Source organism: Corythoichthys intestinalis, chromosome 10 (assembly GCF_030265065.1).
Source record: "Corythoichthys intestinalis isolate RoL2023-P3 chromosome 10, ASM3026506v1, whole genome shotgun sequence".
NCBI lineage: Eukaryota > Metazoa > Chordata > Actinopteri > Syngnathiformes > Syngnathidae > Corythoichthys > Corythoichthys intestinalis.
The window spans coordinates 19,916,966-19,939,129 of record NC_080404.1 but is presented as its reverse complement, the minus strand read 5'-3'; the positions used below and the strand labels follow the sequence as shown (position 1 = coordinate 19,939,129).

General features: G+C 39.2%; 1 protein-coding gene across 4 annotated transcripts in view; it reads right to left on the bottom strand.

The window, feature by feature from the left end:
- Positions 1 to 22,164, bottom strand: part of ptk7b (protein tyrosine kinase 7b) — a 155,925-nt gene that overhangs the window by 53,454 nt on the left and 80,307 nt on the right. For all 4 annotated transcript variants that reach the window (XM_057847554.1, XM_057847555.1, XM_057847556.1 and 1 more), the window contains one exon: positions 8,676 to 8,969. In XM_057847554.1, coding sequence (XP_057703537.1) covers positions 8,676 to 8,969 — 294 coding nt within the window. The remainder of the gene's footprint in view (positions 1 to 8,675; positions 8,970 to 22,164) is intronic.

Sequence of the window (22,164 nt, the reverse complement as noted above, 5' to 3'; positions counted from 1 at the left end):
ACTGCTCCAGGTCTCTGAGATTTAAAGGGTGCCTTCTCCAAACTGCCATTTTCACATCTCTCCACAGGTGTTTTATGGGATTCAGGTCTGGACTCATTGCTGGCCACTTTAGAAGTCTCTAGTGCTTTCTCTCAAACCATTTTCTAGTGCTTTTTGACATGTGTTTTGGGTCATTGTCCTGCTGGAAGACCCATGACCTCTGAGGGAGACCCAGCTTTCTGACACTGGTCCCTACATTATGCTGCAAAATTTGTTGGTAGTCTTCAGACTTCATAATGCCACGCACTAGGTCAAGGAGTCCAGTGACAAAGGTAGCAAAGCAACCCCAAAACATCAGGGAACCTCCGCCATATTTGAGTGTGGGGACCGTGTTCTTTTCTTTGAAGGCCTTGTTTTTTCCCTGTAAACTCTATGTTGATGCCTTTTCCCAAAAATCTCTACTTTTGTGTCATCTGACCAGAGAACAGTTCCAAAACGTTTTTGGCTTTCGCAGGTAAGTTTTGGCAAACTCCAGCCTGGCTTTTTTATGTCTCTGGGTCAGAAGTGGGGTCTTCCCAGGTATCCTACAATGGAGTCCCTTTTCATTCAGACCCCGACGGATAGTACGAGTTGACACTGTTGTACCCTCGGACTGCAGGACAGCTTGAACTTGTTTGTATGTTAGTCGAGGTTCTTTATCCACTATCCGCACAATCTTTTGTTGAAATCTCTCGTTAATTTTTTTTCCGTCCACATCTAGGGAGGTTAGCCACAGTGCCATTGGCTTTACACTTATTGATTACACTGCGAATGGTAGACACAGGAACATTCAGGCCTTTGGAGATGTACTTATACCCTTAAGAGTGCCCATGCTTCCTCACAATTTTGCTTCTCAAGTCCTCAGACAGTTTTTTGGTCTTTGGCCTTTTTTTCTCAATGTGCAATGTGGTACGTACAAGGACACAGGATAGAGGTTGAGTCAACTTTAATCCATTTTAATTGGCTGCAAGTGTGATTTAGTTATTGCCACCACCTGTTATGAGCCACAGGTAAGTAACAGGTGCTGTTAATTACACAAATTAGAGAAGCATCACATGATTTTTCAAAGGGTGCCAATACTTTTGTCCAGCCCATTTTTGGAGTTTTGTGTAAAATGATAATGATTTAATTTTTCCCCCCCCATTCTCTTTTGTGTTTTTTCATTGCAATCAAAATAAATGACGATATTACTCCCAAAGCATTTGTAATGGCGTACCGCACGCAGGCTATTTTTAGACCGTGACGTCGCATCATAAAGCGGAAGTAAAGCCGAAGTGGGACATTATAGACCCGCCCTCGCATAGACCCCACGTAAAAAGTGCTACTTTTCGCCGGTAATCTTTCAAAAACGAACATGGCGATCACGCATTGCTTTTTTGGAACTTGTAGAAACGACTCTAGATATTACGACCATGAAGGATGTTTTCTTCATACGTTCCCGGAAACCAAAAACTCGGGAGGAAAAAAATGTGAAAACCGAATCAACTTGCGCGGACTTTAACACCAGCTCGGCGAATCCATTCACGTTTCATATGCAGTAAACATTATGTTGGGTTGGCATGGTCTTTCAGAGGACAAAGAGGTAAGCCATTTTTATATTTTTACTTTATTTTTTTTAGCGTAACGTTGTGCCGTACTGCTTCTGTCTGACAATGAATGACCTGAAAAAACTACAATGGTATCTGACTGCAACTGTTACCGTTTCTGTTATATATATATATAAAAAAACAACTTTAGTAAGGGGGAAGTGTAAATAAATTATAGGATTAAGATGTGTTATCAGTGAAAACATTTAAAGTGTTCGTTGGCTGTCACTGAGTAGCATTTGCGACAGCTACACAAAGCTAACTAAATTACCCCCAAGAACGGTAAGAGACGTAGGACAACCAGAGGATATATAAGAAAGACAGGGCTGATGGCTGTTGAAACCGGAGAATGTCATTTTCAGTCGCGTCGATTAAAAAAAAGCTAAAGCTATGCTTAGGTTGGCTCGTTTTTTTCGTCTTTTTCAGCCTTCGACGCTAAAGCCATCTCTTTAACTGAACATTTTTATGTTCTTCCACATCTATGCCAGTCAATTTGGCACCAGGCACATCATTTTCGGAGAGAATTGGTAGGTTTAGCTCTGTAAACATCTCCTGCGTACACAATTTCCATTCATTTCCTATTAGGGACAAATGGTGGCTTGTCCTTGCATAGCAACCGTAGCTAATTCCATGAATATTAATGAGCGGAAGTGACGTGTTGCTTGCGGTACGCCATTGTGATCATTTTCTGGGAGAAATTGAGCATTATCTGACTGAATTGCAGGGGTGCCAATACTTTTGGCCAGTAGTGTACATGGTGAAGCTCCAAGAATGCGACAAATTTCATGTTTTCATTCATATAGTTCCGTCTCCATTCGAACAATGTCACAATTCCATGTGAAAACGATGTAGTATTCATGCCAGGCCCTAGGGGGCAGTGCAGATTTACCAGTACAAGGCAAAAGCCACTTTTGCACTTTGACACCATCCACCTCCTCGGCCAGGAAGACAACATACCCTCCCACACCAAGCAATGGCATTTTTCTTTTGCTCCAAAAGGCACAAAAATGCAAAGGTTAAGCATATTTAAATTAAAAATATTATAAAAACAGTCAATTAAAGTCGACATTCCGCCATGTTTGCCGTTTTTAATGTTTAGTAGCAGCGCTGCGCATGCCCAAAGTGACGTGTGCGAGTGCTGACTTCATCGGCGCGAGAGCTTGGTTGCGGAGCAAGCCCCACAATCGAATCCTTCCACTTTGGAGCCAGGAATCAAAGGTTTGCGTCTTTGCCTTCCGTTTTCACTGTCACCATATAAAGGCAAGGCCATTCCACAACACAGTTGTTCCATCTTGTTGTCGCAGCGTCACCATGTAAACAACCCCTTAGTGTAGAATTTGAAGTATATCAGATTACCTCCAGAAATCTTTATTACTTGTTGAATATGATGTGGTTTTATTTTGAAATGCTCACCGGAAGTATGTTAGCCACGCCGCTAATCGTATGATTTACATTCAGTAAAGAAAAAAAATAAAAAGTACACTTGTCTTCTATTTTTGCCATGCATGTGGTGTCAGTAATAGAGTTCTTCTTTTTTTGCATCGTTTGCAAATGCTGTAAACCAGCGAGTTTTCATGTTTGTGTCAACTTTTGCATTTTGGAGAAGACTACTCAAGTTTTATAGCAGGCTAAAGTGGTTAGAACATATTTTTTTCCCATTAGCCTTAATGTAGCAATGCTGATGTTTTACAATGTTTAATATAGACGCATTTCCTTATTTTGTGTGTTGGAACTTTAATTCTACGGTGCGTTAATGATAATAAACATCTATGAAAGGAACTGGAGTCTCATATGCAATCAACATGCACAAGTGCACGCAGCCCATGCAAGCGGCGATAAATTGCAGCCAGGAAAATTACAGACCTAATTTTAATTTACTGAGCGATTAATTGACTTACTGCATATCACAACAGGCTTATTACGTTCAATCATTAATCAGGATGAGAGCTGATTGACAATTTGGTAAAATAATTTAATTGTATTAAAAAAAAAAAAAAAAAAAAAAAAAAAAAAAAAAAAAAAAAAAAAAAAACAATCATTGCAATTGCAATTTAGCAAAAATGTTCTTAATAATGACAAATATGAAGACATTTTACGCTGTTGTAATTAGTGGCCAATGATTGTCAACTATACAACAGTCAGAATGAGAAAAGCAGTTAAAATAGTTTTCTCTTTAGTACTGGTGAAAACCTTCTTCGTCCAGTTTCTCTTTTGAGAGATTACATTACTATAAATCAGTCTTTGTAACAGTGTTGTTTTTGGCAGCCCTTTTAATTTTAGTCTTAGTCTTTTGAACAATAATACTGATTAGTTTTAGTCATATCTTAGTCATCTTAAAATGTGTCTTCGTCTAGTTTATGTTGACGAAAACCAAGACTAATTTCGTCTACTTTTATTTGACATTTACTAAAAATGTTTTCGACTGTAGAAAACTTCCTCCAAAAAAAAAAAAAAAAATTTTAATAAATTAATTAATTTAAAAAATTTTTAAGGTTTCCAACTATTTCGCATGAACATTGACAGACAAGAACATATTGAAGCGTCTACAAGGACAACACTAACTTGGTAATAATACAGATTCAGCAGGAAAACAGTACATAATTTTCATTGAATAATAACCACCTAAACGCCACGAACTGTATGGAAAAAAAAAAAAAAAGTTGCCTGAGAGTTTAATAGGACGTTCGGCGTTAGCATTAACCGAATGACAACGCAAATGATATGCTAACGCTACGAGTTACATTTAGTGTGTGCATTTGCTCCCAAAAATGTATAAATATGTTCTATTTTTAATTGTTTCAGTGTCCCAAAGACGCATTTATACGTCTTTTAAGTTTTTTTTTTCCCTTCAAAAAAGACATCAATGGGTCGTATTTCAATTTAGCTCCAAAGCACAAAGCTGAAAATCCATTTTAAAGCAATAAAACCGACCACTGGAGGGCAGTAGTGCCTTTGGTAAGACCCGATTCAATGGCAACGAACGGGCAAGCCGCACTGCCGGGCGCCGGCGGAAGACAACCGAATAGATGCCAGGCGGCGGATAACCGAGCAGAACGACCGGGACCACTAGTGCAGCTGACGATGCCTTTTGAGTCTGTGCTGCTCGCGAGTAGAGCCCGCAGAGACTAAAAAAAAAAAATCATATTTATGAGACAGACGGCGATGAGGGAAAAGTTTAACAGGCTGTCACTGCCAGAACAGCGTCATCTTTCAGTTAGTTATGTGTTAATAAATTGTTACTTTGCTATCAAAAGCTCTATTTGTCTTGTTGTTTATCTTATTTTGTAAAAGGAAAACATTATTCAGATGTTTGGGATGTAACTAAAGCAAAAAATAGCTGTGTTAAAGTCAAAGTTATGTTTGAAATGCATGCTTTCACAAAAAGCTCAAGTTCTCCATTATTTTCATCAGAAATTGGAAAATTACACAAACTAAGCTATTTTCTCATGCTGATTTCTAAAGAATGGAAAAAGAGATAAACTAACTTTTTTCTGCTGAAAGAAGACAGTCTAATCTTTCTTTTGGTGGGTTCCATGTTTATATAGCAATAGAACAGAATTTTCTGTAGGCCTTGCAAAATCAGTCAAAATCCAGTAAAACGGCCGGGAGCGAAGGGCCTTGCTCCGGTGAAAATGGCTGGGAGTGAATGATTTAAAGGCTAAAGCACCATTGCATATTCTCTCTGGCCAAGATAAGAAAACAAATATTACCGAGTGTGCAAGCTGGAGAGACTGGAGATGACACTGGTGAGTCGGGGGGCCGTCGCGAGTGACACAACCAGAAACTGCTACCAAGCAGGCTAACTACTGTACACATAAAATGTCACACATTCTGAACATGACGGAAACTATTGTGCATTTTCGTCTCGTTCTCTTCTCGTCAGACGAAAACTGGCATCCGTCTCGTTACGTTTTAGTCTCCCAAAACACATTTTTAGCTCAATATCGTCTCACCATCATCGTCATAAAAAAAGTGTCCGTTGTTGAAATGCTTTCGTTATTGCCATCGTTAACGAAAACAACACTATTTTGTATATATATATACCTTTTTCATACGCGTGACTAATTTAACATTTTATTAGTAGCACAGAGTAATAGGGAAACAGTTAACTACCAGCCCTAACAATCTTGTATCCATTGCTAACGCACCCCCTTATAAATCAAACTGAAAACTGGACATTTTATTAGTAGCACAGAGTAATAAGGAAACAGTTAACTACCAGCCCTAACAATCTTGTATCCATTGCTAACGCACCCCCATCTAATCTCAATCTGAAAGAATGAGATTGGACACGTGTTTTGATGATCTGGGTGGGCTTTTTAACTAGTTTACACATATTTACATAATGCAAGTAATGCACTGTTCAAAGAGGATTAGATACTGATCTATAAACAAATGAAGTGTTCTAAATATTTTGTCCAAGTCATAGATATGTTAATGCCTCCAGATATAGATGATTTAGCATCATGAGAACTGGTGTATCATGTTTGACTTGTTTGCTGAGGTTTATTAAGACACTATCATCTTGACTTACAACACATTAAAGCTGCTTTATCATTAGAGAAGCTTCAGAAAAGTGTTTTTTGAGCAATGACACAATGCGGTTTATATCACAGGCCACAAACATCTAGTCAAGACACACTATAGAATCAAGCTTTGCCCTTGTCTTTTTCCCCTGAGTATGATAGACTAGTTTGTAGCGAAGAGGTCTTGTTTTCTTGTCGTCATCCTTTGAAAACTGACAAACTTGTTTTAATGAAGGGGGACAAAGAAAATTCTAAATGAAGGCACTTTAGCGTAAAAACTACTACCAGAGGCTACTTAACAATAAATGACAATTTGGTTATGTAGCCCCAATAAGGTTTTCTATATCAATTACTTTTTTTTTAATCAATGATGTTCTGCTATACACCTAATTATGGAAAATGGTGACTGTTCTGTGTTAGAGGGGCAACAATAATGTCCAGACAAAAGAGACAAGGCAAATGAGTGAGTGATGCAACGTATGAAAAAAGATTACAGGCAACAAGAAACACATGCTTGGCAATTCTAGCCATTTTCCATTAAGTAATGGAGAGGAAGCCTCAAAGAAAAAGGCGAGAAAGTAAAAACACTCAGCTCTTTGGCCGCCATTTTACACTCTTGTTTTGCTTTTCTGATCCAGAAACTGGATGCACGTCATGGTCACCATGATGAAACCTTCGCTACTAGCAACTTTCACACAGGATATCCAGGCGCTTTCATATAGGGGTGTGACAAAATATGGAAATGGTGATATATCGTTATAATTGTATCCCAAAAGATCGGTCGATATGCTCCTGCCAAGAATCGAGATATACCGTATTTTTCGGACTACACGTTACAGCTGAGTATAAGTCGCACCAGCCATAAAATGCCCAACAAAGAGGAAAAAAAAACATATATATGGTGCACCGGAGTATAAGTTGCATTTTTGGGGGAAATTTACTTGATAAAATCCAACACATAGAACAGATATGTCATCTTGAAATGCAATTTAATGTAAAAATACTATAGTGAACAACATGCTGAATAAGTGTACAGTGCAAGAAAAACGAAATGCGAATATACTGTCCTCACCAGGACGCTACGGCTCAAACCTGGCTATACAGCGAGCTAAACTCCCAAATGACGATGCTGAATGTCCGCATAATTTGCTGAATCAATTTCGTCCTCAATACCAAACAGCTTCGCATCAACGTAAATAAATGATAATTAGGTGCTATTACAGTAATGACACAAACGGTTAGCATGCGTTCGCTACCATTAGCACATTGTTCAAACAACCACACAACTGGCACCAAGTGTCCGATCGCGGGTGGAAAATACACAACAACAACAACAGAAAAGATGATACACACAGGTGTTGCCGCTGTAGAGATTTTTTTCAGGCATTAACAATGAACGTAGGTTCGCAGCCGTGTTTCTCTCTCGCTAACTCGCCCACTCACTGAAAGCTTCGTAGCTGTCCGTCTTCTTCTGGTGCTCTTCTTCGCGTAAACAAGTGCGAGTGTGCACCCACGTGGGCGTGAAAGCGCCACAAACTAAAAGCATGCATTTCAATATAGAAAAGTCAATAATACAATTTAACACACATTGCCAAACGCAGAACACGAACGTGGTCATAGCTATTAAGAGTTATTCAGATAACTATAGCATAAAGAACATGCTAAAAAGTTAACCAAACCATCAGTATCACTCCAAAACACCAAAATAACATATGAAATGATATCATAATGTGTTAATAATTTCAAACATAAGTCGTTCCTGAGTAGAAGTCGCACCCCCAGCCAAACTATGAAAAAAATTGTGACTTATAGTCCGAAAAATACGGTAGTATTTATAGTAGTAGTTAGTATATAGTAGTTAAAAAGATGTCAATGTCTTAAAAAAAAAATAAAAGGAACCAACAAGTTACTACCAAAATCTTCCACCACAATAGTGTCTCAGTTAACTCTAAGACTGCATTGACAGTGCAGGTGGTTTTCAGGGCATTTACAGGTCACTTGCGGTTCATTTTAGGGCATTTATAGGTCATTTCCTGTTGAGTTTGAGTGCCTATTCATTTGGGTGATATCCAGGTCAGTTCCTGTTCTGTAACTTAAATTCAACAGGAATTGACCCATAAAATACCTCAAAATCAACAGGAAGTAACTGAAGATCAACAGGTAAATGACCTTAAATGGCCCAAATTTACCTCATTGCCTGGCATTGGCTGCCAATGACGGCCATAGACGTTCAATCCGTTTGAAGTGGGAGGGATGGCAGCAATTGAACGAATGTTCACCCTCCCATTTCAAATGGATTGGACGTCTACTAGTGATGAACTCATTCCAATTCACAGCAGAAGCTTGTTTTTCCGTTTATTGGTTGTTGGTCAGAAAATCATTCTAGGATATTCTACAAATGTATCGATAATCGTTGTATCGCCATATCGTCAGATCATCGTTATCGTGAGCTTTGTATCGCAAATCGTGAGGTACCAAGAGGTTCCCACTCCTACTTTCATATACTGTATATTAGTTAAAACCTGGCCTGAAATTGAACACTTACATTTGATGTTGAAAGAGGCATTGTTGGAATGGAGCACCTCTCCCGTGACTGTGTTTTGCGCCACACACTCGAAGTTTCCTGCGTCCAGTCGGCGGTCCACAGCGCTAAACTGGAGATTGCTGCCCTCCTGGTAGCGCCTCTCGCCGTTGTCCAACGGCTGCCCATTATGGAGCCAACGGTAGCTGATGTCAGTCGGATCGCTGACCTCGCAACGGAGCATGGCGCTACGGCCGTGCAGGGCATCCTGAGACTTGGGCTCCCTTGTGAACTGGATGGCAGCCTGGATGGACAACACTGGGATAAAGAAAGAGGAACAATAAATGACAGGAACAATCGGCCTTGTGGGAGAATGTCTTAACATGTTCGCAATGTGGCAGGAAAAATAGTTCAAGTTCATGAGGCCGTGAGGTGTCAAAATGAACGCAGCCACTCAAATACATTAACACATACCCACGCACGTACAGACCATACCAGTCAAGGGTCATCAGTTTGCAAAGACGGCACTCAAATGTGACACTAAGTGGTGTACGCTCATACTCCCGCACACTTGAATCTTTCATGACACGACTACAAGGACTGTGAGATGCATGTTTTCTGCTCTATTTAACCACATCTCACTGGAAGGGACCAAAAGACCAAACCGAAACTCAGAAAACACAATACAATCACTGACATTTTAATGTGTGACATTAATTTCCTTGATAGATGTGAATTTTTTTTTTGACTGGATAGAGCATGTGAATTAAAGGATGGTTGCATTCCAGTTCACGAATATACTTTTCACAACACTAAAGGGGATGGTGCCCAATTGGGTTTCAGAAATTATTTGTTACATTTATTATTGCGGTTGTCGTAGCGATCCGAAGTGTGTAAAGTAGCAAAAAATTTTACTTACGTAAGAGGAGTGTGACTTCAAAATCATTTTACTCAAGTAAAAATTGTAATCCAGAAATTTACTCAAGCACAAGTAACAAAGTATTAGGTGAAAAGAATACACAAGTAATGAGTAATGTTGGAAGAAACCGCTTACAGTGAAATATTTTTTAAACAATAGTATATTTTGTTTCTCAGAACAATGTAATCTCTATGAACCTATTAAACAAAATAATGTTGACCCAATATGAATACTACTGTAGGATTCGTGTTCATTTCATTTTCATTGTTTTCATGTATTACTTTAAAACTTTATAGACAACATTTTAATGGCTAGGTATTTATTTTAAAGGGGAAGTTCAGACTTTTTGACATTAGACTTTAAGTGCATGTGACACGAAAAAGCATGCTTATTTCATAATACACATGGTATTCTATGCTATATTTACGCTATATGCTATATTTATTTAGTTTTTTTAATCCCGCGCCATGAAAATGAGTCACTTCCGGCTTCGGTCTTGCATTGAGGAGGAGGGTGCTGTGACGTGTACGGATGAAGGCGTCCTCTTCACTATACAGCCATACTGTTGTCTATGAGGACTAAGGATTCAGCTGATTTTGCGGATTAATACGTTTATTTTTCGCATCACGCCAGCCAGTTTCCCATTCACCATGGATATTGGCCAAAACAAGCCCTACTACTGTGGGACCATTGGACTTACGAGGAAGTGAGTAAACATCTTGTTTTGTATTATGTCAAATACGAATACAGCGATTACAAAGTAAACACTACAAACTTTCTTTAAATAAAGGACTACTTACGTTTGATCATTGATAGGTATGTAAAAAGCTCTCCTCGTGCACATTAGCTGCACGTTAGCTGCACAACAACTGCAGACGACCTCCTCCGGGGAACGAGCTGTAAATTGCTCTCTGCCGGGCGGTTTGCCGAGCCACAGAGACAATCGACAACCCAGTCGTCATGTCAAATAATCAGAGCTAGTTATGATTTTCCGCTTTGAAGACTTTGAAACATCACTCTGTTTGGGTTAGCATGTCAGCTAGCTGTCACGCCTCTTGGTTTGTTTACATTCTCCGAAGCCAGGGAAGGGAAATGACATATGTCCGATTTAGGTGTCATAAAATATCGTTCGGGAGGTGCGACAGTAAAGGTGAAGTCGACAGTTTTGACCATTATGGAGTAATTTTGCCATGTCGTCCTGAATAGGTGCATTTTTATCATTTCATATCCCAGTTAGCACAAGACTGTTATTTGACAATACCATGCCATTTATTTAGCGATTGGGGAAAATACTTGGATAAAAAGAATATCCTGTAAAAATATTGAAGTAAAGAGACAGAAACAATGACATTTTGCAGATCTCTTCGTCGCGTTTTCCTCGTTGTGAATAGTTCCCCCTCGACGGGCTGACTGGTCCTTCTCAAGCCATTTATTTAGCTATTGGGGAAAAATACTTGGATAAAAAGAATATCCTGTAAAAATATTGGAGTAGAGAGACTGAAACAATGACATTTTGCGTCTCTCTTCGTCGTGTTTTCCTCGTTCTGAATAATTCCCCCTCAATGGGCTGAATAGTAAAACCGATGAGCCCAGTCTCCCGCTGACGTCATCCACCTGTTGGGGACGCTAGTGCCCTATAATGGTAGGCGTGGCTAACCGGCAGATTAAAAGACTAATTTCTCATCATCTGCGCTTTGCTAAATTGTTTTATATAGTCGAATCGTCTCAAAATATGATTCTGATTAACATAATAATGCTATTTAAGACTTTTTTTCTCCTGTCATATGCTCTTTAATCTTCGAGTTGGCGAGGGTATAATTAGTCCTTAGAGTTGATTGAATTCCGTGCAGTTTGTCAGTTATTTGTTAGTTTCAGGGCTCCGGAGTGGCTAAGCTAGCTAGAGTCAATACTGGTTGTAATTAACTCCATCGACTAATAAAACCCCTGCTAACCCGAAGTTTAAGCCTTATGTGAAAAACTCTGATCTTCTCCTTTAAATTCATTTCTTGGAAAGTTAATTACATGTGATGGCATTTTTCTGTTGTCATTCCTATGTTGAGGCAGCAAAGAGCGAAAAATTGGTAAAAAGTAATTGATAAATTACTTGAAAAGTAACTTAGTTACTTTGATCATCAAGTAAAGTAACTAGATTGTTTTTTGGAGGCGTATTCAGTAATCAGCAATTAAATCACGAGATCAGCCTATTTCCACCTTCGCAACATTTCTCGTCTCCTTCCTTTTCTCAACATCCATACCGCTTCCACCCTGGTCTGTAGTCTAATAACCTTCCGGCTCGATTACTGAAACTCACTGCTCTTTGGTCTCCCTAACAAGTCCCTCCAAAAACTGCAGCTCCTGCAGAACTCAGCAACACACCTCATCACTCGGACCCCCGCCACACACTACATCACCCCCATCCTCCGTCAACTTCACTGGCTTCCCGTCATACAAAGAATCAATCACAAGATCCCCATCATCACCTTCAAAACACTCCATGGCTTGGCCCCTCCCTACCTTTGCAATCTAATCTGTTTAAACAATCCACCCCGTCCACTTCGCTCTTCCACTATCCTCCCCCTTTAGGTCCCCCGTGTCCGCCTCTCCACCTTTGGTTCCAGAGCTTTTAGTCAGTGTGCCCCCCAGCTCTGGAACTCCCTACCCCCTGATCTTCGACCGGGCTGGAGACCACTGACTTACAACAACTCAAGACACTTGCAATAAGAAATCCTTCACCATTACTCAAAATTGTGGAATTGCCTGGATCACAATAAACAACAATGGGATCATGGCTTGACGTCTCCCAGAAGGTGCGTCTGAAATTTTATACAGCGATTCGGCCACCTACTTGATCATCGAAAGCCGGTACAGACTTTATGCCAAATAGTTTATTTTTTACCACACTTTAAAGACGCCACACGATTGAACAGGCTTTCATAATCATAGGAATTCCAACTGCAAGCTTGTGTGTGATCATGTGACTACTGTTACGTCCGATTGGTATAATGGACTCATGTGATTATTCCCAAGATGTCTCATTGGTGAAACTGGTAGCGCCATTGTCGGCATCTCTGACAAAAATAAAGTAAAATCTAATATGTACAGTAAAGAGGAAAAATATAACGTCTCTAGTGTAGCCCAAAGTAGTGGAGTAAGAGTAGCGTTTCTTCACAAATCTACTCAAGTAAAAAGTATGGTGAGGTAAAAGTACTCTTAGAAGTAAATTTTTCTCAAAAAGTTACTCAAGTAAATGAAACTGAGTAAATGTAACGCATTACTACCCACCTCTGGTAGTGATATAAAATTGCACCGCATCATACCAAGTTGTGTTTGTCACCTTATTAAACTACATATTAGAAACATCCTTCCATATCGAATGGTTAAGTTTTTTAACCATGTTTGAACTCTAGCACTAATCTCTCTTCATGCTCCAAGAGTTACCATAATGGCCCTCTATAATCTGTCAAAGCAGTCTTCATCAACGAGTTAGCATACCTGATGTCAAGTTTGTTATCATAAGGAACGGTCCACTGCTAAGAGTTGATGAAGCGTACAACCAGCAGTGTGTGGGTGTTGTGTGTTATGGGGGAGGGATGTGTCACCACATATTGGAAAAAGTGGAACCTGGAGCTGAGCCACAAGAGAAATCTTTCAATAATAGTAAATCAAAGAGATAATGGAAGGCGAGGCAATACCTCAATGTTGACCCTCAGTACCCCTTGCAACCGCAGTGTCCTCCCTATCGTCAGAAGAACCCACTTGATCAAACCTAAATTTGTGAGACAGCTGCCAGCTGGCAAAATAACATGCCAAGACACTTTTGCAACCTTTGATTCTTGGCGAAGTGATATACAGTAATTGTATGAGTGGAGTGACATCAAATAGTGTAACTTCTTTTAAAATATTCAGCACTGTTTATTAAATTTTTAGATGTGTAGAAACATGTCACAATGAAAAGACATTTTTATACTAATGATTAGGGGTGTAACGGTACACAAAAATCTCGGTTCGGTACGTACCTCGGTTTTGAGGTCACGGTTCGGTTCATTTTCGGTACAGTAAGAAAACAAAATGCAAAATATAAATGTGCTAGTTGCTTATTACACACCTTTGTGCTTTCAACAATAGGAACATTAGCCTATACAAAGCTAGAATTCTGCTCAAAAAGTAGCGGGTATTTAAAGATGATCCAACAACAATTTGCCTTTCAGACCCCGCGTATTGGTCAGCCTTCTTTCTGAAAGAAAAGAAAAAAGAAGTCCTGTGCTAAAGAGAAAACTAATCCCAATGACAAAGATTTTAACTTGTATTTTACAAATGAAATGCCTCAATGAAATCATTTTTTTCCCTTATGAACGGTTTTCAAAAGCTTTATTGGTGGATTTTCTCAAGTTAAAGCGCCACACAGAAATTAATAAATGTAATTGTGTAAGCAGGATCTGTGTATCATTCTTATTATTTAATTACAGGTGTTTTAGCTCATTTCAATTCATTTTATTATTATTTTTTAATTATTTTATGATATTTTACAAATGTGATGTAGTATTGATTTATATTGTATATTTTATGTTGTATAACTTTAGTTCCTATGTGAATATTAGTTCCAACTTGTTTTGTTGTGGTAGGAGGGTTTTGTATTGAGTCAACTGTGCCCCGATCCACCACTCAAGAGATCTGATGGACTCAAAAAGTGGGTTGCGATTGCATATTAGTTTGAAAATCGACCGGATCCACCGTATTTTTACAAGAGTGACTTCTGGTCTACCCGATCCTAGCTACCGGTAGTAGTATTGACGCAGGAGGGTCGCGTCTCGCATCAAACAATAAACTCTGCCGTTCTTTTCGTGTGTGTCGTGTTGAGCCGCTTCTGGTACGCGTCTAACACACGGCCGCACTGCAACTGGTGTGCATTGGCTGATTGACTTTAACGCCCGCGTTTCGCTGTTTTCGCGGCGGCCACGTTGTCGCCCCGTTGACGTTTCTGGGTTGTACTGTCCTACTGTGTTGGTCCTCATAGTAGAGAAGACGGAGTAAATATAATCTACACAAAGAAACTGTAACCCGATCGAATCACATCCTCGAAAAGTAAGGGTTACATTACGTCAGAAACTCGTTCGGTACGCCTTCGTTCCGAACAGAGCACCACGTATTGAAACGGTTCAATACAAATACATGTACCGTTACACCCTTACTAATGATAAGGGACTACACTTTTCTTCCTTTTTATTGACATGGCATTAGGCTATAATAAATTACTAGTGTTGCAGTTTGTGCATGTACTGTACATTACAGTCAAATGCACCAGTAGTAGTGGTACTTTTTTGCCATTCAGGTCTGACGGAGAACATCCCTCGTTACAACACAGTCATGGACAAATCTCTTAAGAGGCTGTGAATTTGATCTGTGTAAAACTGAGTGAGCGTCTTAAAATCTATTTCAAAGAAAAACAATACGGCCTCCGTGCCAAGCAGACTACCAGGATGAGCGAATGCCAAATTCCCTCCGGCTAAGCTACTCCAGCACAGTGTTTGTACATTACTGTACACTACAGTATGCTGTTTAGAAATGCAGCAAAGAAGCGTTGGAATGCAGTTGATTAGAGTTGTCCGATAATGCCTTTTGTAAGGATAACCGATAACCCGATGATGTCCAATTCAAATCTGATAGAGATTAATGCGGTTGTGGTATTAACATATTATTGCTAATTGTATTGTGACGCCCCACTGGATGCTTTCATAATGATGAGGCGACAAAGAATTACAAATACAGGCATGCAATCATAGGACTGGACATGCCAATGCAATGACAATTTTCAAAATGCATTTTGCTGGGCTTTGCATTAGAATTATTTGTTTTTATTACTTTTCTTAGTAACTATTTCTCTCTGGAGTCAGAGTAGTTATATGTGATGTGTTTATAATTCATTATTTTATTTCATTTTTTGTTCATTTTATTTTAGAGTGAGTTGGGTCTTTTCCTCAGATAACAAATCTCAAGCATCTCAGTTATAAGACAGTTTGAGCTAATACAGGCTTGTACGTTAATTTAAAACCCGCATAAATACTGGTTGAAAACCAATGCTGATATTATCTTCAATGTTTTTGTTGGCCAATATTAATGGGGTACCAATCTTATCGGACAACTCAACAGCTGATGGTTTATTTCATACCTGTTGATGTAATAATGTACATATTAGAGATGTCCCGATCGGACGCCGATATGGGCAAAAAAATGCCCATCGGTATCGGATCGGAACACGGGAAAAATTCCGATCCAGACTTCCGATCCAGTTTTTTTGAAGTCCGGTCCGGGTTTTCCAGCGCACCGATTTACATAATCCATTCCAGTTTTGGCTTCGGTTTCCCTAAAAATCTTGACTTGAATCTATCATCAAAACAGTTTTAAAACTTTCACATGTCGAAAGTAGACAGAAGGGAAATTATGGAATAACGGGAGCAATTTTAACTTTTAACAGTTGATTCGCAATATTAAATGAATTGAATGTAGTTTAAAGCTGCTGATACAGAATGGGGACATGAGTATTTTATTTACTGTTTTATACTGATTGTTTTGATACTGAAATAGTCGTTGATTTAAACCTGAGAGGCTTTTAATACAATTTTTGTAACTAATGCACGAAACATTAAAAGCATCTAATAGCTTGGGGGATTTGTGGGATTTTCCACTGAGGTTGTTGGTGTGTTTTGCTTTTTTAAGACAGTTTACAATATTATTTGCACGTTTTACTGACTGACAATGCCATTTCTGTTTGTTATTTATAATGTTTTGTGTTTGTCACTGAATAAACAGGTCAGTTTCTTGTTACCAACCGTTGTGTGTTATTCAAACTCACCTAATTCAGCTGGCTAGTTGTTATCAAGGGTACTAAAACCTTTTTCAACATGAGTCTGACAACTAAGTAAGAAGGCTAAATAACTTTAACACATTCTCAGATAGGTCGGTATCGGTATCGGCCAGTATCGGTATCAGATCGGAAGTGCAAAACAATATCGGTATCGGATCGGAAGTGCAAAAACCTGGATCGGGACATCCCTAGTAGAGCTGTCCCGACTAGTCGACATAGTCGACGTCATCGGTGACGTAAATCCGTCGACGAGCACAATATCCCGTCGACGGTTAATGAAGGGTTAAAAAAATATATGCGTGGAAAGTTCAGAATGTCGGATGCTCTGTATGCAAGCGGGAAAAGCGGCACAAAGCCAAAAAAAGCGCACCAGTGTCCAAAACATTGACTTATTTCAAAGAAACAAAGGAGGGTACACTCTTCTGTCCTGTCTCTTCAATGCCAAGCTTGGCTGCACGTCGGCCGTGAATGAACACCTCAAGCGCCGTCACCCAGTTTGTAAAAATTTTTTTTTGTTTTTTCATTTTTTGTACACTAGAGGGTGCTGTCGCTTTACTAAATAATGATGTTTCATTGGCAATGGGCCTATAAGTGCTTTTACTTTTAGTATTGTTCTTAATGATAATTGAAAGGTTTATTTCATGTTATGGTTTATTTTATGGTATACACAATTATATAAGGTTAAAAGGTCATAAATATATACAGTATATACAGTGATTGCACTGAAGGAAGAGATTGTCAATGATAAGGTAATAATTTAAGGTAAAGGCAATTCAGAAAGGCAATTCATTGATATATAAATAAGGTTTAAAAGGAAAAAGGTGAAAAGTTTTTGTTAATTTCTAATTGTGTTGTTTTATTGGTGTGCACCATAGCTCTTATAGTGTGTTTACATCAAGGATGGAATAAAAGTTGTAAACCATCAGTTTAAGAGACCATCTTTCCAATCGGGATGCTACACTAGTTAATTCTATCAGCATTTGAACTCATTGTTTATTGGTGATTTACTATAGTTATTTACGTGTTTATTTGTACTTTAATAAATAATTTAAGTGTTCCAATATGTTTTTGTGAATTGATAAGAGTCAACAAAAATTCCATTGCTAAATTAGTAAAAAAAAAATATATATTTTTTTTAATTATTAGATTAGTCGACTAATCGTAAAAATAGTCGGCTGACTAATCGGGAGAAAATTATTCGTTTGGGACAGCCCTAATCCCTAGTACTTACAGTATGTGTGTGTATATAAGTATGTAAGAGAACATAACATAGTGCACAAAGGGAATGAATTCCAGGAAAAGTCCCTGCAGAGACAGCCAGCACACAGAGATGAGGTGTTTACGCCAACCACAGGATGATTGACGAGATGAGAGTGATGAGACGTTGGGAGGCACCGTCTATCACATCTGAGGATGTCTGCCAAGTTTACAGTTTTGTATCTCTAATCAAGAAGGGCAGGCGACATGACCTACATCTTTCAAAAACACTGCAGTCCTGCCTGTATCAAAGCGACACTCATGAAGACGCTTCAAAGATAGAAATTTAATATGAATGAATATATACAAATCATGACTTTCTCTGACTAAAATGATTCTTTCTTTGCCTGTTTAAAGACACAGAAACCTGTAATGTGACTCATGCTGTCTCACTGAGTACATATTGAAGAATGAAAGCATGGTGTGAGTGCACAGAAGGACACACAAAGAGATAAGCAGGACAAACAGCATCCTAACTTCTGAAGAAGCTTCAAAGTGAGGGGAATTGAAAGGGAAATTTTGAGCGATAACGTGTGAGCTAGGATTACCAAACCTTAGCATACGAATGTTCAGAAAACGCAGATAGAACTTGAAAATTTGAAAGTTAAAATCACAGACGTTATTGACATTCTCTTCCGATGAAGTCCACTCAGACGTCATAGGTGACTGGAGAAAATGTTATCTAATATAGCCTCTTATTTAATGTGTGCTTTATAAAACATGAGTCATTTAATAATCCCCCATTCAAAAAGCTGTTGTCAGATACTGAAGCAAGCAGGCAAGCCTGCTGATCACAGCTCGTTGGGGAACTGAGGAAATGCAACAATGCAGAAAACAACGGCAACAGAGTACAGGAGATAAATTCAATGCCAAAGTTTATGGGGGGAAAAAAATAATCCAACCATTTGCGGTACACTGATAGTAGAGTCCTAGTTCTATTGAATCAAAATGAGTCAACAGGTGGTTGAGTTGCAATCTTAGAATGGCTTCCAGATGCCCCCCACAGGCCACCCATGCCCTACCCTTTGTTTCCTTAATCTGCTGCTATGGTGACACAAAGCCCTGAAAATTAATGGATGGGAAAATTGGCTTTGCTTCTACAAAAGCTGAGTGGGTACTATTATCGGGATCAATATCCACTTTCCGGGAATTGCTTACAATAATACAGTAACGCACCGGTGAGAGCAGCAGGTCCTATGCAATATTAACATCCATTCTGATGAAGGTACAAAGTGGAGGTGAAAAAGTAGGTTAAAGACTGATAGCAAAATCTGCTGAGAGCATAAAATGTCTGCGCACAGGGATTCTCCTCTTCGATTCACTGCACTGGCAACCCCATTAAGCGTGCCTTGCCTATTTGAAATGTCAGGTTAAGGTCTCCCTCAAGTCGGCCTGATGCGTGAATTCACTGTGAAAGGCTCAACGTGAGCCCTTATTGACTTCAGTGGCGCCTGTTAGCGAACACAAACAGGAGTTGCAAATTTCATACTGTCATTGTAGCTTTTTCATACATATTTTCAGGCAAAAGAATCAATATCTAAAATGCACAACCGACTTGTTAGTAAAAACTGAACATAAAAAAACAAAACAACACAGAATTAGGGCCAGTTTACAGTGACGCTCCGACCGAATCAACAGAAAAGGTTTGCAGGCTTACATGCACACGACGACGATTTCCATTCGAACGACGCTGCAGGTTTTAGTATTTTAGAATTGTACTATTATTGCCATGGACTAGCATGCAATGCAGTTTTACGACACCACATCCGCTACACACATTTTCTTGAAAACATACTCCTCAGCTCAGGTGGCCTGCCTGTTGAACAGACGTTGTTTTTTAATATTATCTAGCAGCCAAATGATAAATGCAGTTTTCTGTTTGGACAGACGGAATTCTTGAAATTATAACATATATACAACCTCTCAGTTGTTAATATTATCTGGAAAACAACAACTCACATTTTTGCCATGTTTTGGACATTTTACTGTCTATACTAGCTTCTAAATAAGGCTGCAATCACAAATCTATTAAATCGATTAATAAATAGTTGCCAATGAATTTGATAATCGATACAGTTCTAGACTACAGTATGTCAGGAAGCTGTAATAAAATATTGTTTTTGCAGGAAAGAGTCATCCATTTTGTCTTCATTGCTACTTACAACATGCCGATAACAACCTCAAGTTAAATTGTGAAGGCAATTGAAATAAGTGACATTTATCCGGTTAATCGTTGAATTAATTTCCGATTAATCGATGATGAAAATTATCATTAGTTTGCAGCCATTTTATCAACAAACAACAAAATAAAATGAAGATTTTTTTTTTGTATTTGTTGAAGAGGCTCCTGAAAAAGCCACTGAATACCAAGTTAGACATTCAAAACGTTTCTCTCCTCATCATTTTTATTCATTCAACATTGTCTCACCGCTCGCTGTCGACTTTCAAAAGTGGACATTTTAACAGAAAAGCAGTCGCTTTTCAGATTACAAGAGGATGTTGAATTCTGCGAATGCACCCACGGAGGAAAGGGACTGGAGTAGGATTCCCAACGCGACAACACGAACGAGCAGCACGGCTAAGCGAGCATCGAGTGCCAGCCACCAAACTGGGCAAGTTGACTGGACATGCTCGTTGATGGCAGTGTCTCCAAAATGTCTTGCCAGTCGTGCAATCAAAACACATTACCGTAATTTTCGGATTATAAGGGGCACTTGACTACAAATTCGAATGGCATTTCTTCATAGATAAGCCGCACTGGACTATAAACCGCAGCTGTCCTCACTGTATTATGATATTTACAAAAAAGATATTAACCGGTAATACTTTATTTGACACCTCATCATATGACTGTCATAAGACCAAATGGACCGTCATTAAGCCTTCAACCAATTGGTTGGCTTCAAGAAGCTTCATTTGGCCATCATTGCTCCCCAGCTGAGAGACAGTCAAGCTCTGCTGCCACCTGCTGTCAACACTGTTGTCGTCGAACATGCCTCCTAGATTGCATTGCAACGCTACAAATTTAAATAATCAAAATTCGTGTTCTGTGCTAATTATTTCTTCAGTTACTGTTCCAGGTGTTTCATTAATAGCTAGTTATGGTATTTGGTAACACTTTATTTGACAGTGGCACCATAAAACTGTCATAAGACCATCATAATTATGACATGACACTGCCATGAGCATTAATAAATGCTTATGACATATCATTTTGTGTCATCTGGAAAATTATCTCACTTTTGAATGAATGTTAAAGATCCGAGCTGGACATAAATGGAGTTAGTGACATGATTTGCCGGAAAACACAAAATGACATCCGTTATATGCATTCATTAATTCCCGTGATAGTGTCACGTCATAATTATTACGGTATTATTGCTGTCTTATGACGCTTCTGTCAAACGAACTGTTACCTATCAACCCAATAAATTAACAAATAAGCCGCACTGGACTATAAGCCGCAGGCTTCAAAATGAGGGGGAAAAGTAGCGGCTTATAGTCCAAAAATTACGGTATTATGCATTTCCGCCTTTGTAGTTGGAGTATTTTCGCATATATTTAATGTTTCTCCACTGACGCAATGCAATTTATGTTATTTAAAAAAAACTTTTTTTTTTTAACTAACCAAATGTTACCGGATTCAGGGTGGAAGAGCCACTATGTTATATATATATATCATATATCATATTATATAGCGATAATATAATATCATACAGCGACTGCACATGTCCAAAGTGATGTGCAATATGTGGTGATGTCATTAGAACAAGAGAGTCCGCAGCACTTTTCATCTACATGGCAGTGAAGCAAGTGCCACAACTGAATCGTTCCACTTTGGAGCCTAGAATCAAAATCTCACGTTTTTGCCATCAGAACGCAAGGCCAAGCCGCAACACAATCGTTGTGGTTTGTTGTCCCCGCATCACCGTGTAAACAGGCCCTTAAGCGTGAGTTATGCTTCTGCATTGCGGTGACGGCGTAGCGACTACGGCGTCAATGACAATCCGATAGTTCAGCGGCAAGGGAATGTGCTGCTCTGTAATTCACCGCCAAGCCACTAGAGGGGTATGGCTTTGTGTTTGTACGGTTTTGGGGGACTCTTGTCGACTTCCTCTAGTTTACGTCTGGTTACACAACAATGCCAACAGAGATTGAAGGCTTGAATGTGGATCTTAAGCTCATCAACATTGAACAACAAATGTTGATCATACAAATGTTGAGGCGCAGGTGACGCAGAAGACTGTTGCGTAGTGGTCGTTAGCACAAGTATGTTTGTAAATGGTTATTTCGTGCTGAACCGGAAAAAACAGTCTGAGCGGACCAATTACAGTCTATTTGGGTCACATCCCCAAGCGTTGACGTGACGCGTAGTCAGGTGCACGTCAGGCTATGGCGGAAGGTCGTAAATCGGGTCTGCCTTGACGGCGTAGGTCTGCCACAGAAGCATAACTCAGCCTTTAGACCTCTTCACA